This window comes from Bombus affinis, chromosome 1, assembly GCF_024516045.1.
Source record: "Bombus affinis isolate iyBomAffi1 chromosome 1, iyBomAffi1.2, whole genome shotgun sequence".
Classification (NCBI taxonomy): Eukaryota; Metazoa; Arthropoda; class Insecta; order Hymenoptera; family Apidae; genus Bombus; species Bombus affinis.
This window is the reverse complement of record NC_066344.1, coordinates 13,157,625-13,176,323: the sequence shown is the minus strand read 5'-3', so window position 1 is coordinate 13,176,323 and position 18,699 is coordinate 13,157,625. Positions and strand designations below refer to the sequence as shown.

At 32.6% G+C, this 18,699-nt stretch overlaps 2 protein-coding genes across 9 annotated transcripts; one reads left to right on the top strand and one right to left on the bottom strand.

The window, feature by feature from the left end:
- The first annotated feature begins 92 nt into the window (after positions 1–92).
- Positions 93–17,484, top strand: LOC126920718 (peroxidasin homolog). 8 transcript variants are annotated; one of them, XM_050731459.1, is made up of 6 exons: positions 93–265; positions 1,142–1,494; positions 10,999–11,516; positions 12,986–13,754; positions 14,025–14,370; positions 14,448–17,484. In XM_050731459.1, exons 2-6 carry the CDS (start codon positions 1,310–1,312, stop codon positions 16,500–16,502), a joined length of 3,873 nt encoding a protein of 1,290 aa, XP_050587416.1. In that variant the 5' UTR covers positions 93–265; positions 1,142–1,309; the 3' UTR covers positions 16,503–17,484. The 8 variants fall into 8 exon arrangements, with proteins under 8 accessions (XP_050587416.1, XP_050587445.1, XP_050587434.1 ...); XM_050731488.1 differs by having other exon boundaries at positions 1,113–1,494; XM_050731477.1 differs by having other exon boundaries at positions 1,090–1,494.
- Positions 17,336–18,511, bottom strand: LOC126920774 (acyl-coenzyme A thioesterase 13-like). Its single transcript, XM_050731525.1, has 3 exons — positions 18,266–18,511; positions 17,737–17,921; positions 17,336–17,657 (listed from the first exon to the last, which is right to left on the bottom strand). Exons 1-3 carry the CDS (start codon positions 18,341–18,343, stop codon positions 17,498–17,500), a joined length of 423 nt encoding a protein of 140 aa, XP_050587482.1. The 5' UTR covers positions 18,344–18,511; the 3' UTR covers positions 17,336–17,497.
- Between the last annotated feature and the right edge of the window lie 188 nt (positions 18,512–18,699).

Sequence of the window (18,699 nt, the reverse complement as noted above, 5' to 3'; positions counted from 1 at the left end):
GGCTCGTGCGAACGAGTGGGGAGAAAGACTCGCAAAGAAATGCTCACGTACGCTTTACTAACGCGCGCAGAGCGGATTGGCGCTGTGCGACTCTAGTCTAGTAGTAGCCGAGCCGCCACGACGAAACGACAACGCAGCGGCGGCGTCCTTCCGCGCCTCTTTATTCCTTTGTCGCCGCTGTTGCTTCGTCCACCGACCCTCACAGACGATATTCGACGGCCGTTTAGGCCTAAAGGAATCTCACCGACTGAGCTCAGAAACACGGGTTAGATTTTTCTTATTCTTACATAGTGAAGTTCCTGTGAAGAAAGTGTTTCACTTGGTGGATACCGAACTTGGATAACGACTTGTTTTACAAGGTTCAGAAATTGAGGTTTAGGGTAAACTATTTGAAACTTTTAACAAGTAATAATGGAAGTCGAGTATTATGGAGAGTATGCCTAGTTTAAGTTAGTTGGAATTGACTTGGAGTTTCTGATTGAATAGATTTGTATTTTGTGTGTTAACATATTTAGAGTCTTATAAATTTGGATTAGATTTAGGTATATACCTGAACTAGATATGCTGTGTATAAGAGGGTAGGCATTTTTTACGTCAAATTGCAATACATCCTGTGTATTACTAAAAATATTTTTACACAAGTAATCTATTAAGATTTCATTATTAAGTATGGATATAATCATTAACGTTTATCTGTTATTATATCATCTATCTATTATCAAATCCATTATCGGATCATTTAACATAAGATACCAATAACTTCATAATACTGGTATAAAATTTCGAAAAGAAATTATACTAATAAACAACATAAAACTCTCATACTCAAAATTTCATCTACATAACATTCACTACACCTTTGTGCTATTTTTATACTATTAAAAAACCATTCTCTCCCATATTTCCTATAATAACATTCTAATATTCAATCCGATCAATTTACATACCAGATTTAATGTCCAAATAATTAAACATTTCTTCCTTTATCATGCTCTTCACAAACATCCATTCAAACAAATGCATTCGAAATCCACTGCCAAAGTATAATAAACAATCAGCTATTCCATATAAAGCCAACATAATATATAGAATTATACGGATCCTGGCTGCAGGACACTCAGCTCCAGCTCGAACATTACAGGAAAGGTTCGTGGATCTCTGAAACAGAGAGAAGTGAAAGTACCGCGTAGCCAAAGACTGCTGCCAGACGGAGGACGCGTTTATCTCGATGACCAGCACGTGCTAGCGCGAAATAGTGCGGGGAACAACCTTAATAAGAATAAGACTGATCACACGTGGGTACAGCAAGATGAGGCTGGTGTTAAGTGTCGTTTGCTCGCTCCTGTTGATCCTGCCATTATCCAACGCGGACCAATGGCAAAACGGGAGGAACATGGAATGCCCTCACAAGTGTATGTGCTTCGGAAACACCGTGAGATGCATGTTTCAGAAGCTGAACCGTGTACCACGAGTACCAACCAACACGACGGTCCTGTAAGTGGCTGCTTCTTTGACATCTACTACTTTTTTCTTCTTTTGTTCTTTTTCCCCTTTCATCGTATAGCTTAGTCCCTCAGAGAGAGATTGATGGTTATATACAAAAATGCATGATAATCTATCGATGCACACAATGTCCCTAGGCGAATTACAGGGAAATTGGGATACACTAGTAATCGGGAAATATTCATGATGTAGACTGTGAATATTTCTAGCGCGAATGTACGTGGGAAGTGAAGAATTACATTGGTTGCTGGTGTTTAGTGTAAATATGGTCTAGCTGGTATATTTCTTCATTTCTAGATATTGAATGGTATCCGTTGGTTATTGGTTTTCCTGTTGATTTAAAAACATTCTTTTAATATATTTTCCTGTTTGAAGTTGAGAAATTTTAATTTTAAAAAATTAAAGATTGAAGATTCCTGAAACTAAACTTTTTTTTTTTAGATATTCTCCTATTAAATTTTACCTTTCCTTTTCTTAAATCTTTTTATGTTTATTTTCCTCTTTCTCTTGAAAAAAAATCTCGTCCTTACATTCAGAACTTGAAAGGTACAAGGAATCTGGAAAAGTTTGGTATCCTTGAAATTAATTTGCAAGTATTATCTGTAAATATACACTTGCGTAATATTGTATTTCATATCTTTATATTATATACTATATGAATCAATAGGAAGCATATACCATCGTAATTCAGAAGCAGTCAGATAATTAACTCTGTCATGATTAAGAAAAATCGCGCAGCAGCGGGTCAATTGAAACTTTATGACGTTCTATGATGATAGACTGTCTTAATGGTATGGAAGCAATAGCTTTTAATCAAAGATATGTACGTAAGTATATTTTTCCAGGTAATTGGAGGATCGCGTTTCATCAAAGATGAAAGGAATCGCGTGTATGTTGTATTAATACATATATCGGATAGCCATATTATATACACAGCGTGGTTATTGTATTTTAGATTATTCCACGCGAAAAAATCACTCAAGCATATGATCCTATACTTACTTTAAGTCTTCAAGTCTGAGGTATAATATTTCCTACAGAATTACAAATCTGATGTTTCTAAAGAAAATAATGCATCAACTCTATAAACAAAGATAGTTTATCTTTCAGTTTCCAACATCTTGTGAATTAACACAAAGGGAAGAAGCCACAGATCAATTTAGGTTCTCAGAATCTGTTTTACTTGATGACCTTGTACTCCTTGTATATACGCTTAAATGGTCATATTATGATCTCTTGAACCATCCTTATGATCTTATGATCTCTTCTTGAATGATCAATTTTTACTAAGCAATACGCTAATTTTTTTAAAAAATCTTCTTTTTTCTGTTCTAGAATAAAATCATAAGACAAATATCAAATAAATTTTGTATTGCATTTAGATTGTTGTAATTGATTTTTTACTGGAATCGATACAATCGAGGTCGTAACAAGATCGTCAATCGTATAAATAATTCGATACATCAATGCTTCTTCGTATACTGCAGATACATGTAAACGAATATAGTTAAAATAGGCGTGACCGTGCAGCTCAAACTATATATAAGAAGCAGACAGGCGGACGTAAATGAATGTTTGAAGAGTGGAACAAAAGTGGATAGCGTAAATACGAATTCTTGACTGCACATGTGCAATCTATTCTCTCCATAGGCTGTACGTGACGAAATAATTTGTACTGGATTCAGTTTTCGTCTAGTTCCAATAAAAGAACATGTACCAACATAAATTTGGCATTTTTTTAACATCTTCCTTTGGATCTTTTTTTCAAATATGAAGCAGTCTTTACAAAAATTCTTTAATACTCATTTCAAATAAAATTGTAATTTCTTAAATAAGAAGTCGTTCCTGTTTTGGTGAATTTTTAGTAATCTTTAGTTACTTTTTAAGCTCTGCATTTAAAAAGTTCAAAATAAACAGTAATAAATAGTCGTTATATTTTCGAGTTTCTGAACAATTCATGAATATTTTAATATCTTTTTATCTAATTTTTAAATAGTATGAAATATTTCTAATCTAATTTTTAATTTTTAATATGAAAGGCCAACGATAAATTAACTTTTTTACAAAAAGACGTTTCTTCTTCTTTGTTATACTTCTTCTTAATAGTATTTTCAGAATCTTCCTCAACAAGTCTCGTTCTTATCAACATTTCTGGGCATGACATCATCCGTATACATTCTGTAGGAATGGGTATACGTGTATATTGTACATTATACGTTAATCCTGTCTTCCTTTCTTTTTATAAAACAGGCATTAGATTATTTCTTTTGAGCAAGAAAACGAATATATGTATTTAAACGGGCGAAAAGACGATAAGAATATATCTATAGATAATGTTCACACATCATATATATTTTATCAATTTTATCACCCTCAATGGGGTTAAGGACTGTGTCGCTATGATCGCTATTACCACTTTTTTTCTTGTTAACTATAGAAATGAATGTAAGCTAATGAGTATTGAAATATGAATATAGAAAAATACACAAAAATGTATTTTTAAAAATAAACTTACTTTAAAATTTGTTATATTGTTTTAAATGTATATATACATACACATATAACTCTGGTAACATGAGATCTCTTTCTGTTTGAAGAAATTTATTAAAGTTTGACAAAATTCCTTTGAACAAATCGTGAAATCCTGCTGAAGTGGAGTTTTTTCACATTTAGTTTTAATTCGGGGTAAAATGGCTAATGGTAAAGCTGAACATAAACTGCAAGAATATCGACATGACAATTGAATCTTGTTTAGAATGAGAACGCTAGAATGTTTGCATCGGGAGATCACTCAGAGACGAGTACACGTTGTAATATTCTTATCTGTAAAAAAAATGTAATTAAAAGAAATCACCATTAATTGAACTATTGCCTCTCGGCTAAACCGGGCGGTCCCCTTCATAATAGAATATCGTGAAATGATTTATACTCTTCTTATCAAGCTTAAATACATAACTTGAAATACAATAATCAGTTGATGACGTAATTCTATATAAGTCAAATTTATCTTCTTCAAACTCTTCGTCGTCTTGCGAAAGAAGACATTCTGTTTTAGCTCACTATAACTTTCTAAAGTAATATCTTTATCAAATTGGAAGATTTACTATTTTCATGCTCCATTAATGACTGATAATTATTTTAAAACGGGAACAATATAAGCAAATTTATCAATTGTATATTTAATTCTTGTCACATAACCTCTAATGAATGAAAAAATTTAATTTCTTGGTCTTCCCAAAAATGAGTAAAAAGATAATTTAATAAGAACAATGGAAAAGCTTTATGTTACATAATTAAAAGCTTGTTGAAGCAGTGAAACAAAAATTTTAAAAAGAGTAGAAGATTTACCTTTTTCATCGTCTACAAATGACTGACAATTATTTGCAAACAGAAATGATAAGCGAGTTTATCAATTATTTAACTTTTACCACACAACTTCTAATGGAAAAAGTAAAAAGATATTTAATAAAAATAATTAAAGAATTTTACATTATTGAAAAAATAAAAGAAAAATTCTTTTTAAGTGAAATTCGAAGATCACGAATAACATTCTAGCTAAGTATTTCCTCTCGCAATGGAACTTCTTCCTCTATCAACAAACGAGGATTGCACAAAATTCTAATCCCGTTCGCTTGTCCACTAGATCGCTATAATAAATTAGTCCTGTCGCTGAACGTCAAATAAAACGTACAAAACAAACAGCATTCCTAGAATTGAAAAGATCTCTGTTTTTTCCTCCACTTCAGCATGATCGATTTCCTTTTGGCGATGTTAAATCTGTTTAGAACAAATTTGTGCAACGAATTTCGTACGATTTCTTCCTCGCTAACAATAAATCGTTTGTATTAAAATATAGCTGATATTTGACAGATATAGTTAAACTCCTCCACCCTCTATGAGCATATGAACTGACCTTGACAACCTTCTTTTAATTGACGCTACTTTCATTAATTTTTTTATTATTACTAGTTGCATTGTATCGTAATAAGGAAAGCATTAAAATTTTTAATCTTTTTTTCTATGTATTAAGTCCAAATATTGCAATAAGGTAACGCTATAATATTGTCAGTGACAGACTTGGAGTTATCAGCTCTTGATTTTATGTATTGTACTCACAAAAGAATTGAGAAAAATGTTGATCCTACAGCATCGGCCCATAAAAAAGATGGATCAAATTACCAGCTGCGCAGTTGCGCACTTAAATGCGTAGTCAAAACAATATGGACACATGTACTTAACTGCCTTTGAAACTATGGCACATTCTTAACACAAACATTTATGTAAATCTAACTTTAGGCATTGTTTTCAAATAATTCAGTTGCATTCGAACTATCAACCGGAATAGTTTATAGTTTCTTAGGTAATAACGTCATTTTCTGCTATATAAGTTATCATATTTATACTTCTTGTGATTAGCTATTATTTTGCTGCAGATTTTTATGCATTTTTATATTGTTACGAACATATCTAAAAAAATGGAATTTAAGTAGAAATTTGTTTCATCTACTAAGTATTATAACAAGTACTCTTTAAATATTCAATGAATGCGTAAATATCTGTAATCTATTTATTATTATTTTATTGTATTATTATTATTATTATTGTTGTTGTACTACTACTACTACTACTACTACTACTATTATTATTATTATTATTATCATTATTATTATTATTACTACATTATAATTTTCTGTTTATAACCAACGCAGACACGGAGTGCTTGGAGATCAGTCGTAAAAATTAGTAAAAAAGAATAATGGAGATCTATCAGACAAACTCCCATTAAATAGATAGCATACGAAATAGAATGTGAATAAAATTACTGTTCGTTAAGGGACTGAATGTTTTCATTTGGAGAGGGGTTCGAATCGCATTTCGATTCATAGCCGATACGATGACTCCTTGATGGTTTCTACTTTTTCTATCGGATAAAATGGTCTCGTTAAGTTCAAGTATCCTTACCAAGACAATGAAGTAGGGTCGCTCGTTACGACGATTAATTCGAGTCTAGTCAAGCATTTGTATAATACAATCAAACCATTGTAAACGTAAATGTTTTTGCACATTTTTAACGAATGGAAATATGCCAATGATATGTTTGAAAATATTAGGTTATCCGAGAAGTTTCTTTCGTTTCATAAGGTAATATTAGATGAACAACAATTTCTGTTTTACATTATTTTATTGAATTAGATATAGTCTATTTCATTATATTTCTATTATTATGTTCGTGCATAATTCAATAAACTAATATAAAGCAAAAAACATTGTGCGTCTATTATTTCCTTATAAAACGAAAGAAACTTTTCGGACAACCTAATATATTCCAATAAGGTGGATGGAGCGACTGATCACCAGATGGCAGTAGAGATTATTTTTCAAATATTTTGATAGAGTTTAATTTAATTTGTAACCTATTTCGAGAATTATTTCTAATACAAATAATATGAACATGTCAGAAGGAAAAAATGTAAAATGATAAATACAATTTTAAGGTAAAGTAACATCTAATGAGGACAAATTGAATAAAATTCTGGAACTTCATAAATCGATTTTAGATAAACGAAAGTAATATAGTAACTTTAAATGAAATAGACAAGATGATGGAGGTTGAAGCATAACTCTGAACATGTCTTCAAGATTGATGATAGAAGTTTTTAATCGAAGTAAAACTTTATTTAAAGTGATGTTTCTTAAAGATGACTATAATATAGCATATCAAACGAAACTAGGCTTAATTAAAATTTCATATTATGATAGATACTTCACAAGAAAGATTTAATATATTATAAGTAAACTAAAAGTAACTAGAGACAAAAATTTGTATTTCATACAAATTATTTTCATTGCATTAGTTTTTGTCATAATTTAATATATAAAATTTTACAGCGGATATTCCTTATAATTTATAACGAAGAAGGAGATAGTGATTAAAAGTTGAGCAAGTATTTTATTAGAAGCTGCAAGCGTTGGGCGTTACACGTAATTTCGTGGACCGAGAATCTTTTAAAATGATGAAATGAACGGTATCCGGATCGATCGGCGCAGGTATACCTATTATGGATATTGACCTGAATATCGAGTACCATTAAGTGGGGTTTGTCCTGACTTCATTGAATAAACACACCTTTGTTAAATTACCGATATGCCTTCGAGATAAAAGTTCTCCCGATCCAGCGACTGCTGTCTAAACAATTAAGCCGTAAATACACATTGGAAAAATTATTCTGAAGTTTATACAAGATACAAGGATATAAGACTTGGAATTATTTGCGATAAAATTATTGGAAAAAACATCGTAAATATTTTATTTTGATTTGCATATTTTATTATGAATATTTTAATAATGTTATTATATATTTAATATTTAACAAAGTTGAATGATATATTACTTTAATAATGATTCAAAACAAAATTGTTTTTTCTTATAAATTTAATTTTTTATTCATTTCAATTCCAAGGTCTCAACTTATGTAAAGATAATTATATTTAAGTTACAGCTTCAGTTGACCGAGTGAAGGAAGTGCACAAACAAGAATTGTCAGAAAAACCGCAAACGTTGTAATTCCATATAAGTACGTGTGAATCATGAATCGAACTAATGACAAACTATGACGTCATCTTGATACCAGAATTTGCTGAATAAAATTAAAAGAACATAGATCAAAAAATCAACATTATTGAATATTTTTAGAAATATAACTTCTGAATGTACGCTAATAATGTCACTATTGGCTGTCATTTCATCGATATGATAGTCCTTTAATATTAATAGCGATAACTTTTTATCGAACCGATCTCATTGATGTCGAATTACGGAGAAAATTATAACGATCGACAGAGTTAAATAATACCCACCATTAATATTTATGTCAATCCGAAAGTAAAATAGCAAAGTTATCTTGCTGCAGTGAAAGTAAATTTATTTCCAGCTCATTATCATTTTTATTGGCTTCCTTTTCTGCCATAGTACATCGTACGCATTAGATATGTAATTTCCTTTTTATCAATCAGGATGATCGATATTTCCTCTTGGACACTTTACATTAATATATTCCAAGATGAAATCGTAATTTAAGGATGGAAATAGCATTAAGAAGAAGAACGAAGAAAATGTAAATGTTGACAAAAAGAGAACTATCTTCAATTATAATCTTCTTCTACGTGAAATGTTGTGATAGAAAATATGGAAGATATTTATGATATTCGAAGAAGGACTGGGAAACGACATAGTATGGTAGTATACCCAACTAGTGAATATTATGATAATTTTTGTATGTTTCTCTAGCTAATATGATTCTTGGTAGAATTATACATAATGTATATCGACAGTTAAAGCTTGCTTTTAGAGTAAAATTTGTTTTCTGTAGAATCGGTGAATTTTAAAGAAAAAGAAGTAAGGAAATATAATTGATAAATAATTTGTTCAACGAATCACTGCAAATATTTATAATAATTGCTTGAAAGAAGATTACCTAAGCGACTCAGTGTATATTAATATCACACATAAATATTACTATTATATAACTCATAAAGATAACTGGATAATTATCACTATTCATGTCAGATATATTTATTCTCTCTAAATATCAAACAATACCTAAGTCGAATAGTTCATCGGATCCCTCTTTCACTTCTAATATTTTCCACAATTTTTCTTTGCCATTCTTCTTTCCAGACATAACCATTCCCTCGTCTTTACCATATATGGCAAGAAATTAAGAAAAATATGAATGAAAAGGTGCACGATGCGGAAAAATAAGAAGCAGAATACAAACGTGGTTGCTTGTGAAAGCTTTTTAGCAGAAGAATCTTTTATTATGCCGTAGCGTGTCGCGAGCAGTCGGCTCTACTCACGGATCGTTCCATTTTCGTTCGTCTGGTCGGTGGTTCGCCACGGAACGAAGCTCTGGAAGATCAGCTGGAGCGATAAAGAGGTTAAAATACCGACGCGTTGAACCGAGAACTCGCCTGACAATTTAGACGGAGGAAATAATGTGCAACGAGTCGAGTAAAATCGTTAATTAAGAGATTCGCGCTCTATGGCTCTGGCGATCTTTGTAGCGGCGAATCGTGTAATGATGCCTAACACATTGATTGTTATTGTTTCTCGACAAAATGCAGGGGGATCTGTGAAATCTATGTTCGTTCGATAAATAATTAAGCATTTGACCTATTTATAATATCGAGTCACGCTCGCGATTTAATATTAGAACTACCAAAATATAGAGATTTTATACATTTGTACTATCACATTTTTGGAGATTTTAATGGTTCTTCGTAACATATATGGATAACGGCTTATTTTTCCTATTGTATTATATATTTTATCATATACTTTTCATTTTGATACAAATTTCATACTTTAGTCACTGATAGTTCTAATGTTAAGGAACAAATTACAATGAAGAGAAGAAGCTCTGCTTGTATCAAAGAATAATTTTAAGTCTTTTTCAAATTTTCAACTCTTTAGTTAAATTTTGAAATTTTAACTCTAAATTTAATTTCCAATTATAAAATTATAGACTATTGAATACAATTTCTATCTAATATTTTAATATCTTTCTTTAAATAAAATGTTAAAGCAGTAAATAATTAGCTCTGACCTATACTCAGGAAAAAAATTATAAATCAAAGGGTTTATTAGAAGGAGTTGCAATTGACCAACTTTTAGTGGGAATTATTTTCAGTTTCCTCGAACGATCGAGTTAAAGTTCCTTCGTTGGTTCGCGAGCTCTTGTCAAGTCGACTGCGGTTGTAATCGATACTTGGAGCACGATTATTGCTCAATTGTGAGAGGAACATAAGAGTCAGTCGACATAGCGATCTTTCTGCGTAATCTCTGAAATTAAGAGCTTCTTTGCTGTCTTCGGCTCAAGTTTGTAGAATAGATTAAATGGAAGTTTTTGTTGTACGATTGTATGGAGATTTTGACGGGAGGGAGATATTAGATAAAGCAGAACTTAAAACAGATCGCAAAATATGTAAGAGCGAGATATAGTTTAAAATACACTGGTGCCGTAGGAGAGAAATTGAAGTGATGTCAGAGTATTTAAGACACCTCCACTAAATTCTTCCTACTCTTCTCGATCTTCTTGACAACCTTGACTTTATATACTTTGCATATTCTTTCGCAAATCATAACTTCTGTTTTTACCATTGCATAAATTAGTAATTAAAAATATTCCATTGTAGGAAGATGGTCCATCTATTAAATAACTTCTATAATTTGTGTATATTACAGCTCTCTATATTCTATACTTTCTCTATACTTATAAAACCGTTCTATTATATTAACAAAATTAGATTAATTTCCCAATTTAGATCAATATATAATAATTAAATATTCTACTTCTATTCTAAATATCCTATTACTAATATATAATTAAAATATTCTATTATCATTAAACATATTTTATTTTTATCTTATTTGGAATATATTCTTTGTAATCAATATATTTCTGTTACATTAATGAAGCTAAATTAATTTTACAGTGATCTACGATTCAACAACATAGCCGAGATACGACCTGGCTCCTTCCACGGTCTATCCGACTTACACACACTTCTATTGAACGACAATCGCATCAAACACCTCTTACCAAGAACCTTCGAAGGTGCATCAAACTTAAGGATCCTCTATCTATATAAGAATCGTTTGGAACGAATTTCACCAGGGGCATTTTCTGGTCTGCCAAACTTAGAACAATTATATCTACATTTCAATCATCTGAAAGAAATTAGAAAGGGGACATTCAATGATTTGCCATCGTTGGAGAGACTTTTCTTGCATAACAACCTACTGCATCATCTACCAGCGGACGCTTTTCACAATGTGGGACCCATGACACGTCTTCGTTTAGATAGCAATGCTCTCGTTTGCGACTGTAATTTGGTCTGGCTGGTGCAGAGGCTTCAAAACAAACCATCCGAGATGGCAGCCTTTTGCCAGTCGCCCAATGAGATGAAGGGAAGATCGTTGACAAGCATGTCGATGAACGATTTTCATTGCAGTTGAGTAATTGAACCATCCATATTACACCTGATCGTTGAAACGATAAGAAAATGTAGGGTTACATAGATCTAGGTATAATACTAAAATTACGAGATATAGTTTAGAATCTCTTTCATGAAAAGAAATGAAGTCATTTTAACTCTAGTATGGGTAACGAAGTATTGAAACTTATTTGACAATTTTATTTGCAAGTAATTAATATTGAAATAGCTAAAAAATATTGCATATTTCAGAATTTCTATTTATCAAAAAATAAAGAATAAAAATACACATATAAAGAGATGAAAAGTGGATAGATATAATAATTAGTTCAAACGTAAAAGTAATTTAAATCTGCAAAATATTTCTTTGGATATTTTAAATAGTTGAAAATCAAGTGGTTAAAATTTGAGATTTCATACATACGAACAAAAAGATCGAATGAAATGAAGTACAAACAAGAGGAGGTATCGACCACTGCGCTCCTTTATGGCTCTCGCGAGACGCATCGCTCTTAATGGCGTTAAGAGAACTTTGTTTTACGACATTAGAAAATATTGCGAGTTACAGTTGGTTTTTACAGTTAGGAACTTTTTATTGAGAAAGTTAATTTGCTGATGGTGATGAAGACAAAGTGGGGAGAGTCCGGTTGAGAATGACACGTCTGTTTTCTCGATTATCCTCGATTACCTGGTCACACATGTTCGATGAAAGGCAAAAAGTATATTAAGTATAAAAACAAATATCATCCTCTGCTGTCTATTTAAAGAACACTCTGATATGAATTATTCAACACAATTATGTCAAACTGTCTAATCATATCAGTTCCAAATTAGATCAGAGTGAGAAACACGATTCATTTTACATATCTAGACAACTACAAATAAACTTGGCTACAGCTACACGCATGCACCAGTTTTTAACAGATTGACATTAGTACCTTTGGTAAATATACCAACCATGCCTAAATTGATTTCAAACAGTTCAGCTACTCCCTTTTTTAAATGCAATTAAAAATAAAAAAATGTATTTAGTATTAAACAATTTTTTTAAAACTATTATTACTACATTTTAGATTAAGGTGAGAAATCGTAATCAATTATAATTTTTGTTAATGTAATTGCATGTAAGCAAAGTTAACAAAGTAGCAAAACTAAAAGCAAAAGGAATTTTAGTTATTCCAATATTATTTGCTTAATGTAGAGTTATAGTAAGTAAAATTTTCAATAATATAGATGTATATTATTTTATGTATGTGTTTAATAACATAGATAAATAAAAATCTCCATTAACATAAATTTACATAAGCAAACAAAGATCTCTAATAACATAAATCTACATAAGGAAACAAAATTTTATTATAGAGAGTTAAAAGCAAATGAAAAATTTTATCCACTCCAATGTTACAAATCATTAATATACCTATCAATACGATTATACAATTATTTAACTATAGATTATTCTTAAATTCTCATTTTCGTTTTTCAGCTGAGCCACGCATAATGAACGGTCCCCAGGATGTAGAGGTCAGGCTGGGAGGGACCATCAGCTTCACCTGCGAGGTAATAGGAGACCCGATACCGGAAATCAAGTGGATGCGGGACTCTAATGAAGTATCCGCCGATGGGAACCGTTATGTGATCGAGGATGATGGAACATTAGTAATATCAGATGTAACGGAACAAGACACTGGTGAATACGAATGCATGGCCAAGAGCGAAATGGGCTTCACAAAATCAAGAAAGGCCAGAGCAGTAATCACAGTATCACCATCCTTAAGATTTACCGAGTTGCCTGAGTCACAAACTGTCCAGGTTGGAGTAGATGCTTCTTTTATCTGTAAAGTAGATGGTCGTCCTGCACCAACTATTCAGTGGTGGAGAAATGGTCAAATGTTAGACGTTGGTGGCCGTATCGCCATAGAAGACGAAGGAAGTTTGTTAAGAATATTTGCTGTAAAAGAATCAGACTCAGCTAGATACGTTTGTCAAGCGAAAAACTCTAATGGATACGCTGAAACAAGCGCGGATCTGAGGGTAGTAGATGAATCTTATAGTCCTCCTAAGCTAACGTATGAGCCACACGATATGGAGGCGGAATCTGGGGCCATTATAGAGATTCCCTGCAGAGTAGAAGGCTTCCCTAAACCCGTGATACAGTGGAAGAAGGATGGTACAGCTGTTCAAGGGTCTAGATTTCGTGTATCGCGCGGGGGAAGCTTGTATCTTTATAATGTTACTGCTGCCGATACTGGAAGGTGAATTTTGATACTTTTTATTAACATTTCTTGTGTTATTTATTTAAAAAATATAGGAAAATATTAAGTGGTCTATGATCTATAACCTTGAATAGAATATAGTAAAAAAATCCAGGAATATATGAGAATAGACATAAATATTGCCATAACTATGACATATAGATGAATGTAGGAAAATTTACTAAATTTTTAAATGCAACATCTTAACGGGTTTCTGATATTGCGTGTATGTTTGTTTTCACCATCATAAGTCAAGAATTGTATACATAGATATGAATGCTCCGCTGTGAACCAATATGGTCGAGCAACCGCCCAGGCGTTGGTACGCGTTCGCCAGACCGAAGCAGCAGATGTTCTTGTGATCAGAGCCTTCAAGGATGCAACCGAGGAGATCGATCGAGCCATAAATAACACGCTGATAGATCTTCTTAGCGGATCTGCGCGGACGAATCCACTGAGACTCGCGCGTTTCCCAGATGCAGTCGGTCGCGCAGCTGCCAGACCTGCTGAAATTTTCGAAAGAACGCTCGTAAATATACGACGAATGGTAAATTCTGGCCTGAGTGCGAACACCAGCACTGAATTCCGATATGAGGAAATTCTAACGGCGGAACAGGTGTGTTTGAGTTATGGTTTAGTTAATTTTTGTACAATAATATTTTAAGTTATTAACAAATGTCAACCATTCCATAGGTTAGAGAAATCGAAAGGTTATCTGGATGCACAGGCCACAGACATCGTCAGAATTGCACAAACATGTGCTATCACAATAAGTACCGTAACATAGATGGCAGCTGCAACAACTTACGACATCCAACCTGGGGTTCTTCCTATACTGGATTCCGTAGAGTTTTACAACCAATTTACGAGAATGGATTTTCATCGCCAGTCGGTTGGGAAAAAAATCGTCGTTACTATGGATATCCGAAACCTTCTGCGCGTTTAGTTTCCACAACGCTAATAACCACTCATAACGTAACTTCAGATAGTGGAATCACGCATATGGTAATGCAGTGGGGTCAGTTCATGGATCATGACTTAGATCACGCTCTTCCATCAGTTTCTAGCGAATCATGGGATGGTATAGATTGTAAGAAGTCTTGTGACAATGCTGCACCTTGCTTTCCCATGGATGTTCCACCTGGTGACCCTAGAGTCAATAATAGAAGGTGCATTGATTTTATCAGAACGAGTGCAGTTTGCGGTTCTGGTGCAACCAGTTTATTATGGGGCAGTCTCACTCCTCGAGAACAATTAAATCAGCTAACCAGCTACATGGATGGCTCTCAAGTATATGGTTACGATGATGCCTTAGCCAGAGATCTCCGTGACTTGACAACAGATCATGGTTTGTTGCGAGAAGGGCCTGCAATTCCTGGCCATAAACCTCTTCTGCCATACGCTAATGGTCAATTCGTCGATTGCAGGAGAAATCCTGTAGAAAGTTCGATCAATTGTTTCGTAGCCGGAGATATCAGAGCCAATGAACAAGTGGGTCTTCTAGCAATGCATACGATATGGTTACGCGAACATAATCGCATAGCTCGCTCTTTACGTGATATAAACCCTCAATGGAATGGGGAAAAATTGTATCAGGAAGCTAGAAAGATCGTAGGTGCTGAGATGCAACATATTACATATCAATACTGGATACCTCATGTATTTGGTAGAACTGCAGAAGAACTTTTAGGTTCGTATCGAGGTTATGATCCTAACCTCGATGCTAGTATCTCCAATGTTTTTGCTACCGCAGCTTTAAGATTCGGTCATACATTGATTCAACCTCAGTTGCAGCGTCTTAACGAATCTTTTCAACCGATTCCCCAGGGTCCTCTTAAGCTAAGAGACGCCTTCTTTTCGCCGTGGAGATTGGTCGAAGAAGGTGGCGTGGACCCTCTTATGAGAGGAATGTTTGGCACTGCCGCAAAATTGAAATTGCCCGAAGAAAATTTGAACTCAGAACTGACGGAACAATTATTCCATACTGCCCATGCGGTGGCTTTAGATTTAGCTGCGATGAATATCCAGCGGGGCAGAGATCATGCACTGCCAGGTTATTTAGAATGGCGACGATTCTGCAATATGTCTTACGTTGAAACTTTCGAGGATCTAGCCGATGAAATTCGCAGCACTAAGGTTAGACAAAAATTAAGAGAACTGTACGGTCATCCTGGGAACATAGATGTCTGGGTTGGTGGAGTACTGGAGGATCAACTGCCTAATGCCAAACTAGGACCACTCTTCCAATGTATTTTGTTAGAGCAATTTAAACGTACTAGAAATGGCGACAGATTTTGGTATGAGAGTCCGACTGTTTTTAAACCAGAACAACTCGCACAGATAAAACAAACGAGCTTAGCTAGGATCCTATGCGACAATGGCGACAATATTAATAGAATTCAACCGAATGTGTTCTTACTGCCCGAAGGTGATAATAAGTTCGTCACCTGCAATGAGATTCCATATGTAGACTTAAGAGTTTGGTCCGAATGTTGCGATGGATGTGAAGATCAGAGTAATACAATTTCGAGATTCAGACGTAGCGCAGCCAAATATTTGCCATCGCAAAATAGTTTCTCTCTGAAGGATACAAGTACACAGAGCCAGAGTGAAAAAATAGAATATTTAGAGAGAACAATCGAGGAAACCGAGCAAGAGTTTAGAAAGGTTATAGATGTTGTAGAATCCTTGTCTCATAAGATAAAAGAACTGAGATCACTTTTAGAGGACGTGAAGAAATCGAAGTAGAACAATAGACGATGTACCATTGTTCCAACGCGCATCCAATTTATCTTAAATTCGCTTCGTATTAGAAATTCATTAACGTTGCACGTTTATTACTGTACATACACGAAGCCCAATTGGGTTTATTAGGAGATTAGCTGTTTATTGCTCTCCTGTCAGATTCGAATTCGTCATTTAGATATTTGTTATTACCTCTAGTCTCATATTTGATACATTAATGGTACTAAAAAGAGCTTAATGATATTTATAGAAGTAATAATAGAGCTTAAATCGCACTGTTGTCGATTTTCCATTTTTATCATTTTTGAAGCTGCAGAGAGTCACATATTGCTTTGATGGCATAATATAAATACATTTCAAAATTGACTTAAGTAAAACGATAAAAATATTTTAATTGTATTCTATGCAATAACATTTTTCTTTTTTAGTAATGAAAAGATTTACATATCACCTTGCCCTCTTTCCTTTTACATAGATAATACATAACTATTATATCAACTAGCTATTAATGATATGCACAAAATAATTTTATTAACAAGTTCTATATTTAACACAAAGTTTAAAGGAAAACGAACCATAAATACATTTACTACTTAATATGTACAGTTTTGATATTGATTACCGTTATGTTGAACGCTTACATTTCTATGATCCTGTGCCATGTGTTTGTTTTATATTATGTACATGTTAGCTCCTAGAAAATTTGTAGGAGTATTGTAGAAAGTGTTTATTGATTCATTTCAGAAAGATCTAAATCTTTGGAAATATGTATTAAATAGAAACATTCAAAGAAAATTAAGGATAGATCAATGTTTGAAGAATATCATAATGCAGCATCCAGTAAAGAAATTATATTCACTTGTGTAGCTATATAAACATATACACACTATATACACATTGAAACATTACTGGAACATATTCAGGTTTTATAATATATCCATGTACTAAAGTATTCTGTTCATTAAATATTAACATTATACAACAATATATGTACTGCTTTATTTCTGTCCAACAAATTTTGTGTGCCGTCCATGAGCAATTATTTGTTTTCCCTCGTCTTTTGTAATATCTACTGCAAGGAACGCTAATGTTTTTCCACCACGTACAGTTTTGGCATCAATTGTTATCAGGTCTCCAGGAAGGGCAGGTTTCATAAACCTATATATTAATTATTATTATTACATTATAATTAGTTATAAATATACATAGCTCATGTTATAATTATGGTTATACTTACGTAATATTTAAATCTACTGAGACACCTGGTGAATTATTCCCATGTGTCATTATAGCATATGTAGAAACACAATCAATTAGCGTACTTGTGAAACCACCATGCAAAGTACCACCTAAGTTTAAATGCTCCTCGGATATGATTAATTGTGCTTTACAATTTCCATTTCCTGCTGAGATTATTTGGAGCTGTTTAGAAAACAAGTATAAAATTATTTCACAATAAGATAAAAATCCACTTATTGTTATATTTAATTTTTATTCAATTAATTGTAATTTGTTAGGTTGTCCCAAAAATTTCTTTCTTTTATAAGAAAATAATAAATATATACTATATTATACCATATTATATATTATATATAATATATAATATAATAATATAAAACAAAAAATGTGTATCTATTATTTCCTTGTAAAACGGAGGACTTTTACTTTTGGGTTAACCTAATAGTATATAGTATTTATTGTATTTTATGAATTGCTAATATATGTACTTAGAAGAAAACAGATCACAAAACATTGAAAAACATTACTTTTTGTAAACATTGTCCGAAATTTGGCGTTTTAAGAACACGTTCCAAAACTGATGTAATCAATTTTGTTTTACACATCTTACGATTTGAAAATTTTACGATTTTTCATTTAAACTTTTGTGATTTTTATAACAAAACGTTGTACACTTTAGAGCGCCTTTATTATATTCCAAGAGAAACAAAATATTAATTAATAACTTATTGAATTTATAAAATTTTGCACATTATGCTTGAATAACCTATACTTCAATAAATAAACAGTGCGGTAGGACAATTTTTAGATAAATATAGGTATGGGAACGAGTAACAGTGCTCAAAATTTGGATAGTAACTAACACAGGAATAGCTTTATATTTTACCAGATTATATTATGATCTATTTTCAAGAATTTATTTTGTTACAAAATATAACATAATATAATAATATAATACAGC